General features: G+C 33.5%; 1 protein-coding gene across 1 annotated transcript; it reads right to left on the minus strand.

Annotated features, from left to right (window-relative positions):
• Nucleotides 1-89: 89 nt before the first annotated feature.
• LOC123717461 (putative ammonium transporter 2) lies at nucleotides 90-10,921 on the minus strand. Its single transcript, XM_045673460.1, has 12 exons — nucleotides 10,770-10,921; nucleotides 9,139-9,225; nucleotides 7,957-8,155; nucleotides 6,129-6,274; nucleotides 5,720-5,883; nucleotides 3,886-3,971; nucleotides 3,648-3,730; nucleotides 2,649-2,798; nucleotides 1,949-2,026; nucleotides 1,607-1,785; nucleotides 1,147-1,266; nucleotides 90-599 (listed from the first exon to the last, which is right to left on the minus strand). The coding sequence occupies exons 1-12, from the start codon at nucleotides 10,918-10,920 to the stop codon at nucleotides 204-206; spliced, it is 1,839 nt and encodes a 612-aa protein (XP_045529416.1). The 5' UTR covers nucleotide 10,921; the 3' UTR covers nucleotides 90-203.
• Between the last annotated feature and the right edge of the window lie 7,405 nt (nucleotides 10,922-18,326).

Consider the following 18,326-nt stretch of genomic DNA (forward strand, 5'->3'; position numbering starts at 1 on the left):
AAAAAAATTATAAGTATTTGTGAAAATATTTTTTTTACAATTTTTGCTAAATGTGTTATGTAATCTAGTGTAATTAGTAATTTATTGTGTTCTGTGACGTAAACGTCGAATTGTGTTACTAGTTTTTCTATGTTTTATAATAAATTATTGAAATTTACTGTATTTTTAATCCATAATAAAACTTGAAAAAACATTGTATGCCATTATTCAGTCCATTTGAAACTCGGTGACGTTGCTCCACTCCGACTAACATCGTCTATATAATTCTGTTCAATTACTCTATGCCTAAATCTATCCTGATTTGCATGAATTTCCCCCCATTCCCTCAACTCTTCCGGTGAGAATTCCTTGAAACTTCTCCCTTTTAGATCTTCAATATTTTTGGCATCCGTATTACTGATGACATTGACAGTTCTCCCGCCATTTAATTCACTTTCCATAGAGTCTATAGTGCGATGTAGATCATTTTCAGGATTGCCAGGTCGTTTATTTAAAAAACCGTTTTTGAAAACTGTTTCTGTTGTATTTTCTGCCGGTTCAACTTCGAAAGCGTGGTTTGTAAATAGTTTTAAGTGGTTTTTGCTTCGTCTCTTCTTTAGCTGTAAAACGGAAGTGTACAAGTTAATCTACTTGTTATATAAAGACTGAATTCAAAAAAATTCTTTCAAATGAAAACTTGAAATCGTTGGAGTATAAAAATTGAATTAAATTCCAAAAGCTGTTAAAAAAAGATAAAACCATATCGCACTATTGCGTTTGTAATTTTATATGAATATGTGTTGTATACACACAGTTAATTATTATAATTATAAAGGAGCAAATAGAGAGATTTGAGGGCAGTTATGGCTTCAGCGTGCGACTATCATCCCTGAGGGCGTAGGTTCGATTGGCTTCAATGGACTTTCTGTGTGCATTTAACATTAGCGCGAACGGTGAAGGAAAACATCGTGAGAAAACCGGCTTGCCTTAGACCTAAAAAGTCGACGGCGTGTGTCGAAGCTTGACTGTTAGATTGACACAGATATCAAAATCTGAGGCCCAGATATTGATGTTTAAAAGAGCAAATAACTAAACATCAGGTAAGTAGTGGCAAAAGTTGTAATTCGATATCTGATCCTTTAAATATGTTTCTAGTCCACGAGTTACCTCACTAAGTTTGTCTATGATCATAGTGTGGCCACTATTAACTCCAATTCCGCCAATTTCTTCAATACTGTTTGATTTGTGGAAGGGTCGTAATGCTGATACAGCTCTTGAGACACCAACCTATTAAAAAAAGTATGGTCCTGAAAATTAATTTATATGATTGTGCACTTATTCAGGCCGTATGCCTTTTTAATTTTAGATTTTTTTGTAAGTAAAAACAAAAAAAAAATGTTTTTTTAAATTAATTTTCTAGGGCAGGTCACCAGACATTGTTTTTTTTTAATAGAACGGGAGACAAATGGCTAGAAGGCTCTCCTGATGTTACGTGGTACCGTCTCTCATGGATACTTAATGCCAAAGGGCTCGCGAGTCCGTTGCTGGCCTTTTAATAATTAGTAAGCTATGTTCTTGAAGGACCCTATCAAATTGGTTTGGAGATACTTCAGTGGGCAGCTGTTACCTGACCATGACGTATTTTATGTTCAGTCAAATCAGCGCCTAATAACTCTTCATACGGGTCCATCCTGATCGGCAGGACTTTGTCTATGAGCCACAATAGTACCATAGTGACCAGACCAGCCCAGACCATCAGGCATAAAGCTGTCAGAGTTTGCACTCCGAGGAGATACCAACCGCCGCCTAAAAATATTTATTTATAATAATTATTAATGCATTGCTTCACAGTTTCGTGGCTTTTTCTCTCAAAGCATATTCACAAAGTTTATTAGTTTTAGTTACAATTAATTCAAAAATAAGCATTTATTACCGAAAGTGTTTTTAATTAATCTTTAAATTAAATTACCTTTGAACAACCCAGATCTTCCATTAGTAGTTTCCATTGGTATCGGGTTATCAGCAAATAGGCCCACAGCGATTACTCCTGCAAATGCAAAAATATATATTTACTCCGAGAGTGTATTCCTTCAAAGACCGGCAACATTGACCAAATAGTCCATGGCGATAGTGGGCTGTCAATTTTAAAGTAAGCCTTCAGTAGGAATTTTAATTTTTGCTAGTAATATTTTAATTTATATTTTTAATTTATTTTTTGCTAGTAATATTTTAGTTATTTAAAATTGGCAATGTAATTTTTTATTTTATTTTTTTGAACCATATTTGTAATATATTTTAGAAGAGATTTTAACATATACTGTAGATATAAATACATGATGTGGTGAACTTTATTAAATACCTACTGAAACTCAAAATAACTTAATTCATTCATTCTTAATCATTTAAATTGATTCTAAATTAACGTTTTCTACCAGTTACCAAGACCGTAGAGCGTGTAAGAAGAACTGGCAAGAAACTCTCCGCCACTCGCCAAGTTTTGAGTCATACAAATTGTTCGAATTTGATTAATTTATGTTTAACGATAGCTTTGAATTTATTTAGTGATAATTCTCTAATTTCGCTTAGGGGTTTGTTGAAAACGAATACAATTTCCATATAAGGAGTGTTATCTTCTTGAGGGTTGGTGGTACGCTTAGAGAATAACTTACCCCAAAAGCCACACGCTCCATGTACTGCAGACGCCCCGACTGGATCATCCACATGTAGTCTGTCAAAGAGAGTAGCGCTTAAGGAGGCGATAAGAGCCCCGATCATTCCTATCAGCAGTGCCTCCCATGCGCGGTATAGAAAACATCCAGCTGCAAAAGAAATGACTGGATTATGTGTAATTTTCTTATTATTTTTTATTAATATGTGATAATTTTATATGTCAAAATGTCTCGCTAAATGTTGTTCAGCGCTACATTTTTTTAAAACAGTCGGCATACGGGCAGAAGGCTCACCTGATGTTATGTGTTAAGTGATGTGATGATGGATCATCCATTGTCAACTAATTCAATTTTCTTTTTTGTTCTACAAAAAAAATAACTTAAACGTTTGCCTGCTTATAAAACTATATGTGAAGATTTTAATTGCCCCACATTGTTATATATATATACACATCTATTTTTGTATTGTGCTGTTAATCTTCTTAATAAATAAAGTATTGTTGGCCGTTGCACATGGACACTCTCGTAGCCAGAGGGCTTGCAGTTGCATTGCAGTTTTAAGATTTGGTACGCTCTTTTAGGACCCTAAATCGAATTGGTACGAAAATACTTCAGTGGGCAGCAAAAACTGCCTTAATCAACGCTCAGTTGTGGAACGACGGACGTCGAGGTGATACGGGTGAAATTATTTGGTAGTTTTGATAGCTATGGTCGCTCGTACGTGAAAACTATTGTATTCTACATAAACACCACGGCAAGTGTCAGGCACAAAAGGCTGATCACCTTCTTGCTTATTAGATTGACAAATGATACAGATAAATGAGGCCTAGACCTAAATAAGTTTTAGCGCCACTGATTTATTTATTGTGTTTACAAATAAAAGGTCATATACGAAGCGTAAAACTGCTAGTAATAAAATTACTTTACACTCACGAATGTATTGTATGATATTATTAAGTTATAATTTAGCTAATCTTAATATCTGTGATAGAAACCCACCTGTGATAGAAACTAAAGATCCAAGTATGCTGTTAATCAGGTCCAGTACTTCAGCACGACCCTTGTTCTTGATGAGAGTGAATCTAAAATGTATACCTTGAAAGTGATTCACGGTAATAAAAAAACATCTTTCGATTTGTCTTACTATTTTTATTTATTTTTTATCTATTTTTTATAATAATGGAATATGGTTTTACCGCTTTAATAAATAATCCATAGCGAATAGAATTGAACTTACAACAAACCAAAGAATCCGCCACCGAAGGATCCCATCATTGTCATAACTGCAGCCCGGGCTGCATACTGCCATTTCGCACCGCTCACCTGACAAGTGTAAAAAAAAAAAACACGTTTTGCGCCAATGACCTAATATGTAGCTCTACGGTACAAAATAGTAATGTCAAAGTTTCGGTGCACGGAGAAATTGTAGACAATTTGTGTTCCACCGTTACATTACTTTTTGTATTTTTAAAATAAATATTTGAGAACTGTCACGACTGTGTTATCCTTGACGCTGTTTGTGGAGGAGGAATGATATATATACCTACTCCTACCTAAAGCAAGCATCATTCCGTCAAGCCACTGAGGTCCCAGTGTCTAAGATCACTAAGTAGACATAACATTCATAACAAAACACACACACATAAAATAACAATAATATAAAAAAATAAATAAAAAGAATAATAATAGAGGGATAACATTTGTTTTATTAGAAAAAAGTTTAATTGTGTAATGCGTGTGTGCTGTGGTTGTAATTGGCCCTGGCTTAGAATTATGCTGAGGAGCAGAGTGGTTCCACAGCGCTGGTCATTCTGCCAGAGACCACAGCAGCTTGTTTGTGCGTTAGTCGCAAAAAAACAAATAAGAATCTAATACTCAGTAGAAACAAATAATAATAATAATATAAGTAAAAGTTATCAGTGTAAGCAATGAAGAAAAAAAATGTAAATAAAATAAAATTAAAAATAATAATAATTGTTCAGAAATAGAATATATCCCTAATCTAGACAGCTTCATAGGCGCGTTTCAGGGTATAACGATATCGAAGTGATTGGACTTGAGACTGAATGTATACGTGAAGAAAAATGCCAAAAGTTATTTATGTATTTAATTAGAAAATGAGGGATAGAAAATCGTAGTCCAAGGAAAATTCGAGTTGAAAAACATTTTAAATGGCTATTAGTGTAATGAGGGTTCAATTTGCGCTGGTTACTGTAATGAGAGAAAATGGTTCCCATTTGACACACGGAAGGATAAACAGTTAATTATTTTAACTCTATTTTACTGCGGTTCTGTTTACTATGATATAAAATCACTTGGAGCCATTAGTTTTTAATGGACGCAAATGAAAGTATTAAAATTTAAGATTTATAATTTTATTTAACATATATATAATATTATTTTTAATAATCCTAATTGAGAGATCAGTAAAAATATGATGGCAAATCGCTCATACTTTCTGTACAAAACTCTACAGCGAACAAAACCTGGGCCCTTGGCAAGAAGGAGAATTTTTTGATTGGCGTATTTGTTACAATGAAACTATAGCATCCTTGATGACGCCAACATCGTCCAATTCACAAAAGGGAATAGGCTCAAGAGGTTAGTACTCACAAACTAGTAAGAGAAAACTCGGAGAGGCTACGTTGGTGGGATGGAGTTATTGAGGACCTCAACAAAACATAGGTATTCGAAGGTGTACGCAAGAAGCACGAGATTGCAATGGCGAATAATACTTGCGGATAAAGAGGCCCACTACATTTACAGCCATTGATGACGACGATTTATTTAAGTGCGATTTTCTCGAATGGAAAATTTGTGCGTCAGGTGATGCCATATTAAAGAGAAATGTCCATAACATTCATTGTTAAATAACCACCCACAAAATTTATTAATATATTTTAAAATATATAATGCTAAAAAAATATCAGCGACATATATACCCAATAAAATACGACTTGCATGGGACATCGACTCCATTTCTTCTATAATTATGATTATTTACTGATATGGCATACTTTGAAATACATTGCCAAGCATGTTTGCGTTCACTTATACTACGAAATGCTTACCCCATAAGTACTGCCAGAATTGAAGGCCAGCCATCCCCACCACAGCACAAAGGTCCCCATGACGGCATTGACTGGGTTGCCCAAAGGTAAGGGCGCGTAACCCTTCGCGTATCGGCCTAAACGGGGGCCCAGCATCATGGCTGATGCGAAAGCAGATGATCCACCTGGAAAACCAGTTTTGACTGAGTTGTAAACGACAGCTCATATTTAAACACTTTTCAATTGTATATCAATTAAAATGTATTTTATATAGTTACTTGTAAATAAAAAAATTAGCATAACATAAACATAAGATTATTGCATTAAAAAGATAAAGCAATCTTTAAATACAATAAAGACATTTACATATACAATCAAAGATTATATATGTAAATATCATATTCTCTCTACTATATATGTAAAAACTTACCAATAAGATGTACAGGTCCAGAACCTGCTATATCAACAGCTCCCAGCTTATTAAGGAATCCGTGTTCGCCCCAAACCCACCCAGCCGGGACACAGTACACTATTGTGTTCAAAAACGAAAACAGGCAGTATGCTTTGAAGTTGCATCTATAAAATAAAGATTAAAACTTTTTTTATAAATACTCCCTGCAACGTTGAGCATGCAACTCTCATCCCTGTTGTAGGTTCGATCCCCGGCTATGTACGAATGGAGTTTCTTAGGCTTGCCTTAGACCCAAGTGGACGTTGTGTGTCCGGCACAGGAGGCTGATCACCTACTTGCTTACTATATTGACAAATCATTATGAAACATATTCTGAAATCTGAGGCCCAGATCTAAAAAGCTTGTAGCGCTAGTGATTTAATATAATTTTATAAATACTGCCCACTCGAACACACTTTACGTATATGTTTCTAGTTATTCTAATAAAATTTCTCAGAAATTCCTGCGTCATTACAAGTAAAAACAGGAGAAAAAGTAAAAAAAAAGACTTGCTATTGATTGGTTAGTATTAACTGAAAAAAAAATGAACCAAATATAATAATACTAAAACTTTTTAGTGCGTTAATTCCATAAAAAGCCGTAAAAATAATTAATGTTTTGAAAGATGCGGATGTATTTTATCAAAGGAAATAAGAAACTAATATCCGCCAAAGAATTTTTTTAATGATTCAGTAAAATTCCTATTAAAATGTATAACGTTTATTCATTTATTGTTGTACTAATTAGATAAACCTTGGGAATATTGTAATTGTTTAATGTCAAGTAATAAGAAAAACAACTGGCTATGAAGACTATAACCGTCAACTAAGTTTTGGGCTGTCATTTAATGTTTACGATTGTTTTTGTGTTTTATTTTTCTGCCTGCGGCCGTTTTCTGAGAGAGATCTTTGAGAGATTTCCCGAGACTGTAAAGGTAGTCGACAATGTTTTCACTACATAGCCTTTTTTAACCATATTTATTGATGTCGTGACCATAACTAATAGCATTGCAGCAGTTAATTTGTATGTAACAAAGAACAGTATAAACGCCATGTAACGTCATTTGATTTAACGACTAAAGCGTCGAAATTACTCGGCCTTGGTTGGTTTAGCTTGTATATCTTTGAACTAAGAATTCCCGTTTAGATTTCTTTCGTAATCCTACAGCCAATATATTTATTACGAAAAACAATCATATTAAAGCCAAAGTTGATTTAATATATACAATAATGTTTAAACATTTACGAAAGGAAAAAAAAGAACAACAAGAATTATTGATTACATTTCACTAAGTACCTAATTATGTTTGGAAGTACCATCATATGGTGTAAAAGTAAAGTGTACCTGAGTGTGTATTAATTAAGGTATAATTATAGGTTTAGTTTGGTGATAAACCGTGAAAAATATATTAGATTTTAGGCGAAAGGTTTTGTAATCGGAAGTTAGATATTGTTGATCAATAACGTAAAAATGATAAATTTACCATTATACGCAAGCCACGTATAATCAAACACAATTAGTTTTGTATCCAAGTATCGGTTTGACAAAAAATAAAGCGATGATCGACGTTTAAGTAAAATAGACTGGAGAATGCGTAACATTGGGTTTTGCGTTATTGTCACAAAATCAAACCGACATAGGCAATATAAAGGTCCATCAGGATGATTAATTATGCTGGATGCTCTGCCCCTCGCGATTTAGAAACAAGGCGCTAAATCCCGTACTTCAAAAATGTTTGAATTTTGATATACGGCACTATCCCCCTATTTAGTCAGTTAAGTTAAAATTATGCACAGTATGTTCTTACCGTTCCGCCATTGCCCCACTAACAATAGTTGTAGCGGTGGTTGCGAATGACAATTGAAAGAGGAAAGATGCGAAGACTGGTCCCATTAACGGGTCACCGACTGGAGGGTCCACAAGAAAGTCTCCGACTCCAATGAATGGGTTGGACAATACCCCTTGACCGAATGACAGGCCGTAGCCGAAGATCCAGTAGGTTAGACCTGTAATATGAATTTAATATATAAAATTATCTTCTGTTAAATCGTGTTAACTAGAGAACTCCGAATTATTTAAGCCCGGGTCCCTTGGCTAGAATGCCTGGCAAACCCCGAGGGCCCATCTTAAGGGCGTGTGAAGGGCTGAGGTGTTTTTTTTAGTGGGTCGGGTCTCGCTACCCCTCTGAATAGCAGAGGGATTTGAGTGTAGACCCAGCCCCACAGTCCCCGCGTCAAGCTCGACATCATTGGGCCTGAGCAAGCGCATTTTCAACTCATTAAAAAAAAAGAAGAGAACTCCGAATTGGTGACTTTGCTTTGACAGCGACAGGTTGGAGCATTGCCTGCCCTTTGTGTCTCGATAACTAGGACTACATTCCATGTATCCTGCATGATAATTAAATTACACAAGTTTAAAATAATGTATTATTAATAAGATAAATGGAAATTTTAAGCGATCGCGTGGCCTTTCTATGAGTTGAAGCGATGTCATAGCAATTGGCTGACTAATAACTTGTATTGGAGGAAGACGGCCGATATTCAGAACTTGTAAAATTACTGGTAATGGACATAATTAATTACATGCATTTAACAAAATAAAAATTCCCTTTAGATAACCCAGGCATTATATCATCCCATTTGTTCCTCCTTTCAGAAGAATGCGTTTTGGCCCAAATTCACTGATATCAAGATTGAACATTCTGATACATGAGATACATCTGGATATCCATAGTTGCTGACCTCACACTTTGAAACAATTTTTCCTTTAGTTTTTATAATTAACTTTTTTGTTTTTATCTCTTTGTGATTGTTAAGTTTGCCTATAGGTAACTGCACACAAACATTATTTGTACCAATGTATTGGTGCGCCGAGCGTTGGCAAGCTTTTGTAAATAAATAAATGTTTCTATCTAAATCCTATATTTTACTGTGACATTTTTAATAAATAAAATTTAAATATAGTGTATCGAGAACAGTACAGTACTCACCTCCAAGAGAAATGTCAGCTAGATTCTTCATCATGATGTTGGCTTCGTTCTTTATGGAGACGCAGCCTGACTCCAACATTCCGAAACCTAGAGACATAATATTATAATAAAAAAACAATTCAGATTTAGATTTTTTCTAAAATATATTAATTTCAAGCGAAATGGTTATGTAAACATTGTTCTGTTAAAAAATGTGTAAATCATACATTATAGGCAGGTAATAAGATCTGATTGTGTGCTTTGATGATAGCTGCATAAACCACTCAAAGGTTATTTTAGTTGATTAACTATATTATGCCAGTGCAACCTTACAGACCACATATTACTTTCCTTAAATAAATTACAAAACATAAGGATAAAAGATAATATCTTTGTAGCATGCCTTGAGCTGTCGGGTTGTAATAATAAAGTGTGAAATTAAGGAAAAAATTTTTTTTTATCATAATTCTATGGCCTTAATTCCTCCAATATTATCTTCCTTTGCGTGCGTTTTCATATTTAGAATTAAATTGAAAATGTATGTTGCCCCAATTAAATTGTAGTCTTGTCTAGTCTAGCCTGGAGTAAATAGTCGTCAGGTCCATATTACAAGATGTATAATATGATATTTTTTTTAATATTTCTTCAAAATATATCTATTATCTATATAAAAGGCGCTTGTCTACTTATTTTTATGAGTTAGCGGTATTTGCTAATAGCATAAGACTTAAACACCGATTCCTGCACCTTTACTTAATGTCCTATAATCTCCACAGAGGGCACGAGGGACGAGTTTCCATCGTTTTCAGTATTGAGCCACGTATTTCACCACGCTCCAAGTCGTTTAGGCTGTCTTTGCAACTGCACCTGTACGAGGGCAGTTTGCTTGGGACGGACACGCTTTTCTTGGGGTTTTAATCAAGCGTCTGCTTCGCGATATAATTGGAATCTCTTCGTAGTGTATGGCCTATCCATTCCCGAGACGTTCCTATTGTCTGCTCCTATGCTTGTATAATTACAAAGTTACTGTCTGCCATCATGCTGATATATTTTAAACTATGCAGCGAATTTTAAAAATGATCCACAAACAGAGTTTGAATGATCCACAAACCCAAGAGAAAGGTTTACATATGTGTACATATTTGTATCTTGTATTGCGCAAAGGATTTAAATTGTTTTCACGTCTCAATAGAACTAAACGACGAATTTATTCTGAAATTTACGATTGTTAGATCATTCAGATCAGGGAGGATTTTGTTCTCGCCGCTTCAAGACACTTAAAGGTTTGGACTTATCTATCCTCTGGCTACGCGTAGACTGCGATGATTGATTCCATCAGTGATTCCACCATATATGTCCCATAGCGGAAGTGCCGAAATTGACCGACTCTTTTCGGATTAATTTTATTTTCGACAAAACTATTTTATTTTGGGTTTAAGTAAACAAGATTTTCTTTAAATACGCCAAGAACATCCATGAAGTTTAATCCCTGATTTAAGGATGTCATTTAAGTCATTACCACTTATTAACTGAACATAAATCTATTTATTTTATAAACCAGCAATGGCTAAAATCCAGCACTGCGTTAATACACCTGTATCGAGAATACAGTTTATTTTACTTCTTAAGCTACTTATAAGCATAATACTTACCAGTTTGCATAGTAAATATAATAAATGCAGATGTCAAAATCCAATTGGTATCTTCCAAATCTATTTCGAAGTTTTCTTGCAAACTTACTGTTGTGTTCGTTAAGTTCGGTGAACGGAGACCAATGTGCGGAGAGGAATAATTAAGATCCATCTTTATTTATTTTATATAAATTACTTTTATAATATTTAATATTGTTTTATCCAAAATACATATTATTTTATTAATATTTTGAAGTAACTATGAAGGCACTAACACTTTTTTACGATTCGTCTACTCTGTGTTACGGAGCAATATATAATGAATGAAATTAGCTTCAGTGACGTTATTACCGCAAACAAGGCTGTCTTACGGCCAGTCTTGATAGCTGTCACAGTAAAATTGTAACGAACAAAAACATATTTCGAGAAAGCGTATTCAATTGCGTAACATTCATCCGACGAATTGTTTGTTTTTAATTTATTCATTTTAAATAATAATAATAATAAATGTATCAATCTTATAGCTACATATATACTTTATAAAAGAATATACCTACAAATCTAGAACAGATTATATTGTTAATCAAAACATACGACACGGAAACCACATGACTTATGGTTACTTATTAACTACATAAAATAGAACTTAAATGAAACATTAAGAGTATTTCTCCTTTTTAGAATTTATATATATATATATATACATATATTAGAAAAATAAATAGCAAATAGAACTAAATTATATTAAAGTAAATATTATCTAAATGCTAGTAAATATCTCGCCTTGCATCGCTCGCGAATAATTACGTAATTATTGATTATTTTACTGTATTCAAATGAAAATTAGTACCTAAATTTTATTCTACAACTTAATTTTGTGTAACATTCACGTCAAAATATTCGTTATTAATAAGATTTGACAAGACAAGAAACGAAAGTTAAAATGCAAATTTTGTTCACTTAACAGATATTTTTTAGATTTGATAGAGAAGTAGGTCGAGATATTCGGTCTTTAAATAATAATATTACTAATTATTATTTAATAGTTTTTTGTGACGCTCAATTAGTTTTGTACTTTACTCATTCCAATTAAATACATACGAAAACGTATCAATTCCTTCGACATCGCATATTTACGCTTATATTTTGCGAGCCAATCAACCCAAAGCTTGTGCGTTAGATCCCCGGGTATACACCAAATAATACCAATAGATACTCCTTTATATGTACCGTTTAATTAACCGGGATGTCTTACAGTTATGTCTGACTCCCGTGCGGACTGGAGGAAAGATGGTGTACTACATCTCCAATCTAAAAACCGGATCCTCAGTCTTAACCACTGACTGGTCTGAAGGTCCCAGTGGCTGAAGGAATAATACCCCTCCTCCGCTGAAAAATCTTAAACTAAAATCAAATTTTAGACGCTGTTATAAAGTACATTTACTTAATCAACAAATAATCCCACGAAATCTAGTTATTATTAATCCGTCCAAACATATTTATGTTTCAATTTCTTGTAGTAATTTTAGTAACAATTATTCTTTTTAAACTTACTTACACTGTTAATTTTTACATTTATTTTTTCTTATTTGTTTCTATTATTATTATTTCATTATTTTTCTTTTTTTGCGTCTAAGGAGTAAACTAACTGTTGAGGTCTCTGGCAGAATAACCAGCGCTGTGGAACACGTCTGCTCCACAGCATAATGCTGAGCCAGGGCAGTTACAACACACATATTACAAACTTAAACTTCTTTAGCGCGTTTCAAGGCATATTGTGGATGACGTTCAAAAATGAACTTTAACACACAGTCTTAGTTCGTTCTTAGTTTATGAATCACCGTCACCTTTAGACCCAAATAATTGTATGTGTGATGGAAAGTCTATAGACGCAAAAAACTTATGACTCTTCGGTAGGCCGTTTGACGTTTTTGTTACCAGCATCATATATATTATCCGAAGGTAAAATTATATCTTTGAACAATTAATTTTATTAATTAGTGCGGGTTTGGCACCGAGGTTAACTGTAGTTTGAATTTCTATAATTGAAATGCTAATTATACTTGGAGACGTTAATGTTATTCTTCCATTTCCTTCCGAAGGTTGCCCATCGTCGTGGCTATTTGGTGCTACCATTGCAGAAGATTCTTCAATCTTGCCTTGTGTTAATTATTTGTTCACGGAGGTCGTATTTTCTGTAGTGTTCAAAGTATTCAAATTTCCGTTTAGGTTTTGTTCTCTGGATCTTTGTAATATTTCTTGAAAGAGCCTCTCATATGGGTTCTCCAATAAACTCGCTGCCCATCTGATGTCGCTGCAATTATTGCATTTGGCAACTACGGTAATCAGACCTAAGTAGTTACAGCTCTTACTCTTGCTGCTTTGTTAGTGTGAATACGGAAAAACATAAATATATGTATGTACCGACGCGAATGTAGTCAAAATCGGTTCAGTAATTGAATATTCTTTTAGTATTGAAAAAAAATTAAGATTTGGTATAATGCATCTTATTTAGTGGCTCGTGTAACGCGAAATTACGCGCTTGAGGGTATAAATGTCATATGACGGAGTCTGCGTTTTTTAACTTTTAGTTAAATTTGTTAATCTTTTCTAACTTAAGTGATTTATATCTTTGGTTAGACTATTATTAATACTACTCAACTTTCTTGAAAAAGGTTTTATAGTAGTAACTAAATACAACCTTTAAGTAAAAATAATGAATAATTTTTGAAAATCCTGCCATCTGCTGGTAGATTTTCTAAAGTCAGAGTGTTAAAGGTTACATTGAATGGTTTATAACTACTGAAAGACAGATGGCGCTGTGAAGAGTTGCAAAGTCAAATGAAGATTATATTTTTTATTATATACCTACTGGCCGCTAGATGACAATACTGGTGTATAAATATTTTTAATATTATTTTTTGATGAATGCTAAAATATTTTTCTACGAATACGTTATAAACGTATTTTAGTCTACATACGAATGTATCTACCAATATTCGGGTTTATTAATTATTTACCATAATTAACTGCTTTAATAGCCGTATGAAGTATGGCAAAGAAAATTGTAATAACACATTGGCGATTTAAAAGAGTGACGGATAGTTTATTGCCAGTTCTTCTCGTCCCTTCTACGCCCTTGATACGCAGTAAATATAAATTTAGTAATAATATTTTTTGCTGCCATCCACTTAGTACATCTTCTTCTTCAACTTACCTATACGAATAAGTTATATTTTGATTTCTGATCTTTAATTAAAGTTCATACACTTGATATGTCATAGCTCTGAATAATATTTCCTGCGAAATAAAAAACAATGTTTGTTTGGATGAATCATTATTCAAGTGAGCTTATATCACGTGGTCACGTGACGTATGAAGGAAGGTCTGTTATTTCCTAATGGAGTGCTAGATACATTTGCATCTATTACGTTAAATTAATCAGCTTTCGTGATCAGAAATTCGTAATCCTTATGATATTCCTTCATTGTAAATTGTTTTGATTGCACGCTTATATTGAAATTGGTGCTCAACCCTTAGACGAAGGAGGTTTTGTATGCGATCCAAATGTTGCGATATTATCGTTACCTACGGATTACATATTGCTTGCTCCGGGGATCAAAGTCGTAAAACTAATCTATATTTTTTCAGTTAAAATAAAAACAGGATAATGCTCTTATTACTAGGATATGTATAATAATAATTAACCAAAAACAGTGCTTAATCAGCCATAGCTGTATTAATAGGCATGCAAATGTCATATCAATGATTACAATAAGAACATAAAATAATGTCAGAGTTAAGTTATATAAATTGGTGTCATGTACAAATACATATCAAATGTGATAATATTTTTATCTTATTTGACGGTTTAAACATGTAATGTATTTAGTGTTAATACTTAAAAAATAACGAAACGTATCCCAGTAATTTATATAATTAGACGTTTTACGATTGTTTCACTGTGTAAAAATAATTACGTACGACACAGTAAGCGCACATTGTAATTGACGAATGACGCTTTTCGCGCAAATATTATGACATTGGTGTAACGGAGATGTTCTCGTATCATCCTTTATTTATTGTTATTTGGTAGAATTATAATCTAAACTTAAATTATCTTTATTTCAGGAAAGTAAAATAGTGAACGAGTATTACTAACATTGGGTACAAAACAATTTCTGTAGACTAAAGACTTTCTTTCCGTAGAAAAAAATACAGTTATACCACCTACATCATCCAAGGAAGTCAAAAATGAGAAAACATTAAGACAGTCGTAATAGTGTTTTACGACTTTGTTCCCGGGTCAAGCGATATACTAATATATAATAAATAGGTAAAGTGAGGATGTAGGGTGTAATATCTGGTTATTCTGAACCACAATAATTAACCCCAAAAATTAAAAGACTATTTCGTGGTAGTCTGATTTACAAAAAGAAAAAACGGTCGAGGGAAACCATTTTTTTACGAACGCTGCCGTAATGAGAATATGATTGAGTTCTAGAGAAAAGTTCGCAATTCCTGAAAGGCCAGCAACACACTTGCGAGCCTTTTCGCAATGTGAGTATCCTTGGGCGGGCGGTATCAGTATCACTTAACATCAGTTGGACCTCCTGTCCGTTTGCTTCCTTTTGCGTGAAAATCTGTTTATCTAGCTAGCTGCGGTTTTCACCAATATCTAGAATGATCCATGAGGAAGGTTCCCATTTATAATACAAGGTTTAAGCCTCGTGCGAGGCCGGGATTGCTTCCCATATACAGAGCTCTTTTACTAACGGTATCGCTATAGAAAGTTACAATGTAAACAGTTACAGAACAGGGCGAGAATATTGAACGAATGACGATTGCGCATTTTCTTTGTTTTTGATAAATAGTATCTCTAGTTTAGTAATGTGTATTATTACACATTAGTTGTCTTAATATAAATTTTCAAATTTTGTGCTCTCAAACATCACCTACTTAAAGAAAAATATTATAAACGGTATATACATGTGTGAAAATAACATGAGAACTTAAAAAGGCGCAGAGCTAACTTCCGCAACTAACGCAATATCACAACAAACAATTGCCGAGAAGCATCTTTGTATTGAAAAAGTCGCATGGGTTCGTCAAGCATCCGCGAATATACAATGTAAATACATAATTATGTAGGAAAGAAGATTATTAACACAGCAAGGTTTTGAAGTATCTCTCTATGGAATTGGTGAAAAAATCAAACGTGTGATTTTGTTCACAATTTTATTGATACAACACAATCTATTAATCTATTAACAGGATTAAATGAGAACAAACGCGACACGTACGTCTCTCATTGAGATCGTAGGTTCAATCCTCGGCTTACACCAATGAACTTTATTTCTATATAGAGCTTTCGAGTCGGTAAAGGAAAACATCGTGAGGAACTAAAATAAAACTGAAAAAAACAACAAAAAAACTTTCATTGATAAAAATAAGACACAAAGAAAAACATGACAGCAGAAAATAGCTTAGTAGACACAACACAAAACATTTTTTTTTTTAATAATTTTATGGCCTGGTAACGAGACCTTTAAGCCAAACACAAAACATATAAATCAGGACAACGACAAACATACCAGTAGATATAATGAAGAATAAAAGTCAAAAATCATTTATTTATATAGGTAACACAATGTACACTTATCAAGGTCAAAAAAAGAAATGTAGGTATATGATTTTTCTTCTTCTTCTGATTTTACATATTTACTGCTGGGTCTCAAATTAAGGGTTTAGTTTTAGTTTAGGTATTTTTTTTCTTACAAAATTTTCCTTATTCTTTGCAATTGAGTTACTGGAACTAAAAGTCTTTTATACGTACCTACGGCTCGCTTATCTGCTCCTTTTAATGGTCCAGTGAATAGGCTGGCTATTTTAGAAGTCTTCCAACTTAACATAACTTTGTTTATGCTATTCATGAGGTCTAAGTTTCCATTTAGTTTTAGCTATTATTATTACCTTTTTTACTCATTATTTGTGATTGCTTGCTTAATTTTTTCCCTTGCTAGCTTGATTAATAATAATCAATGGCGCTACAGCCTTTTTAGGTCTGGGTCTCAGATTTCTGTTGTTTCGTGATCAAGCTAGTTTGATTATATTGTAATATAGTTGTTGTGTATGTATGTAAAATTTGTGACGTTATAGTTTCTAGACCAGAATAGAGTGTTTTAGAACTTATAAATAAATTTGAATAGTATAATAAAATACACATATTTTTTTAATATGGCAGCAATTTAGCGGTGTCCAACGCTAAGCTGTTCAAGTATTCTGAGATGATATGAGTTTCGCAATCGTGAGCAAAACCATGTAATCCAATTACAACAAAAAAAGAAGAACCTTGGTTGAAATTTTAGTTAAAAAAACATTTAATCACATAGCATTGAACTTAAAGTAATGTAAGTACTGTATCCACAACTAAGCGTTATTGAAGGTAGTTTTACCCACGCAACAAATGATGTGGAACCAGCTACTGAAGTATTTCCGAACCAATTCGACTTAGGGCCCGTCAAGAGAAGATCGCACATTCTTAAAACGCCGGCAAGGTTTCCGTGGGTGGCGGTTCGTTTTAAACCAGAGACCGTTTGCATAAAAAAAACTTAACTCAAACAAATAATCAAATGACTGGTTGCATAAACAAAATGAGTTTTCGTGACGTTTCTTCACGTTCCATTTTCCAAGATTAAAACAGTATACTATGCAAAACAAATTTCTGCTGTTAAACTAGTTTAAAGCTGATACTCGCAATTAAATTATTATGATTGTACAATAAATGTATTCTTTTTATACAAATAATCACGGCTTCACGTAATAATTAACGAAAAAAACGAAACCACGTAAATGACGACCAATCCTTTTTTTACAGAGATTTCAAAAACAGGGATCGTCATATAGTAATGCAGATTCTCGATCGATCTGCTAAAAATCTGGATTGGAAATAATTTTAGCTTATAGATCAAGCGAAATCAATCAAAGCGGCCCTAAATAATTTTGACATGTGCGTGACATTCAGATACGAAACTTAGCTCGAACTAAATATAGTATATATTAAAATCGAATACATTTTTGACTGACGAAGTCACCCTTAGCACTAAGTCCAGTTTCTGAATGTAAAAATAAAGTACTACTAAATGGGTCGTTTATGGTTGGTTTAGTAAAAAATTCTAAAAAAACGTCACCCAAGTTAATGTTCTGTAATTGCGTCTAATAAATAAATTACACTTTAATAACTGTGAGTAATAAAATAAAATATTTTTTTCTAAACCACAATAATCCAAAGTTCACGGAATAATGCGCTTTATATCGTACAGTTTCAAGTTCATAATAGCATAGCAGATTTTACGGTACCTTACATTTTTGTATGGAAAATAAGGTTTAGACTCCTTAATAACAATTGTATGACATTCAATAATATACCGTAGTACAGTCAACATAAAGACTTGTTTTGCCTACATTTACCGCCTTAAAATGAACAGATCACAGAGCAAGATATACCCTATAACAGACACGTAAAGTTCATAATACAAAAATGGCAGACACCTCCCCCACACGTACAGGCGTGGCCAC

The sequence above is a fragment of the Pieris brassicae genome, chromosome 12 (assembly GCF_905147105.1).
Source record: "Pieris brassicae chromosome 12, ilPieBrab1.1, whole genome shotgun sequence".
Classification (NCBI taxonomy): Eukaryota; Metazoa; Arthropoda; class Insecta; order Lepidoptera; family Pieridae; genus Pieris; species Pieris brassicae.

Coding starts and splice junctions, on each gene's coding strand:
- LOC123717461 (XM_045673460.1), bottom strand. CDS start 10,920: ATGGATCTTAATTATTCCTCTCCGCACATTGGTCTCCGTTCACCGAAC. Junction 9,226..10,769: donor TATATTTACTATGCAAACTG/GTAAGTATTATG, acceptor TTATGTCTCTAG/GTTTCGGAATGTTGGAGTCA. Junction 3,731..3,885: donor GGCGGATTCTTTGGTTTGTT/GTAAGTTCAATT, acceptor TATACATTTTAG/ATTCACTCTCATCAAGAACA.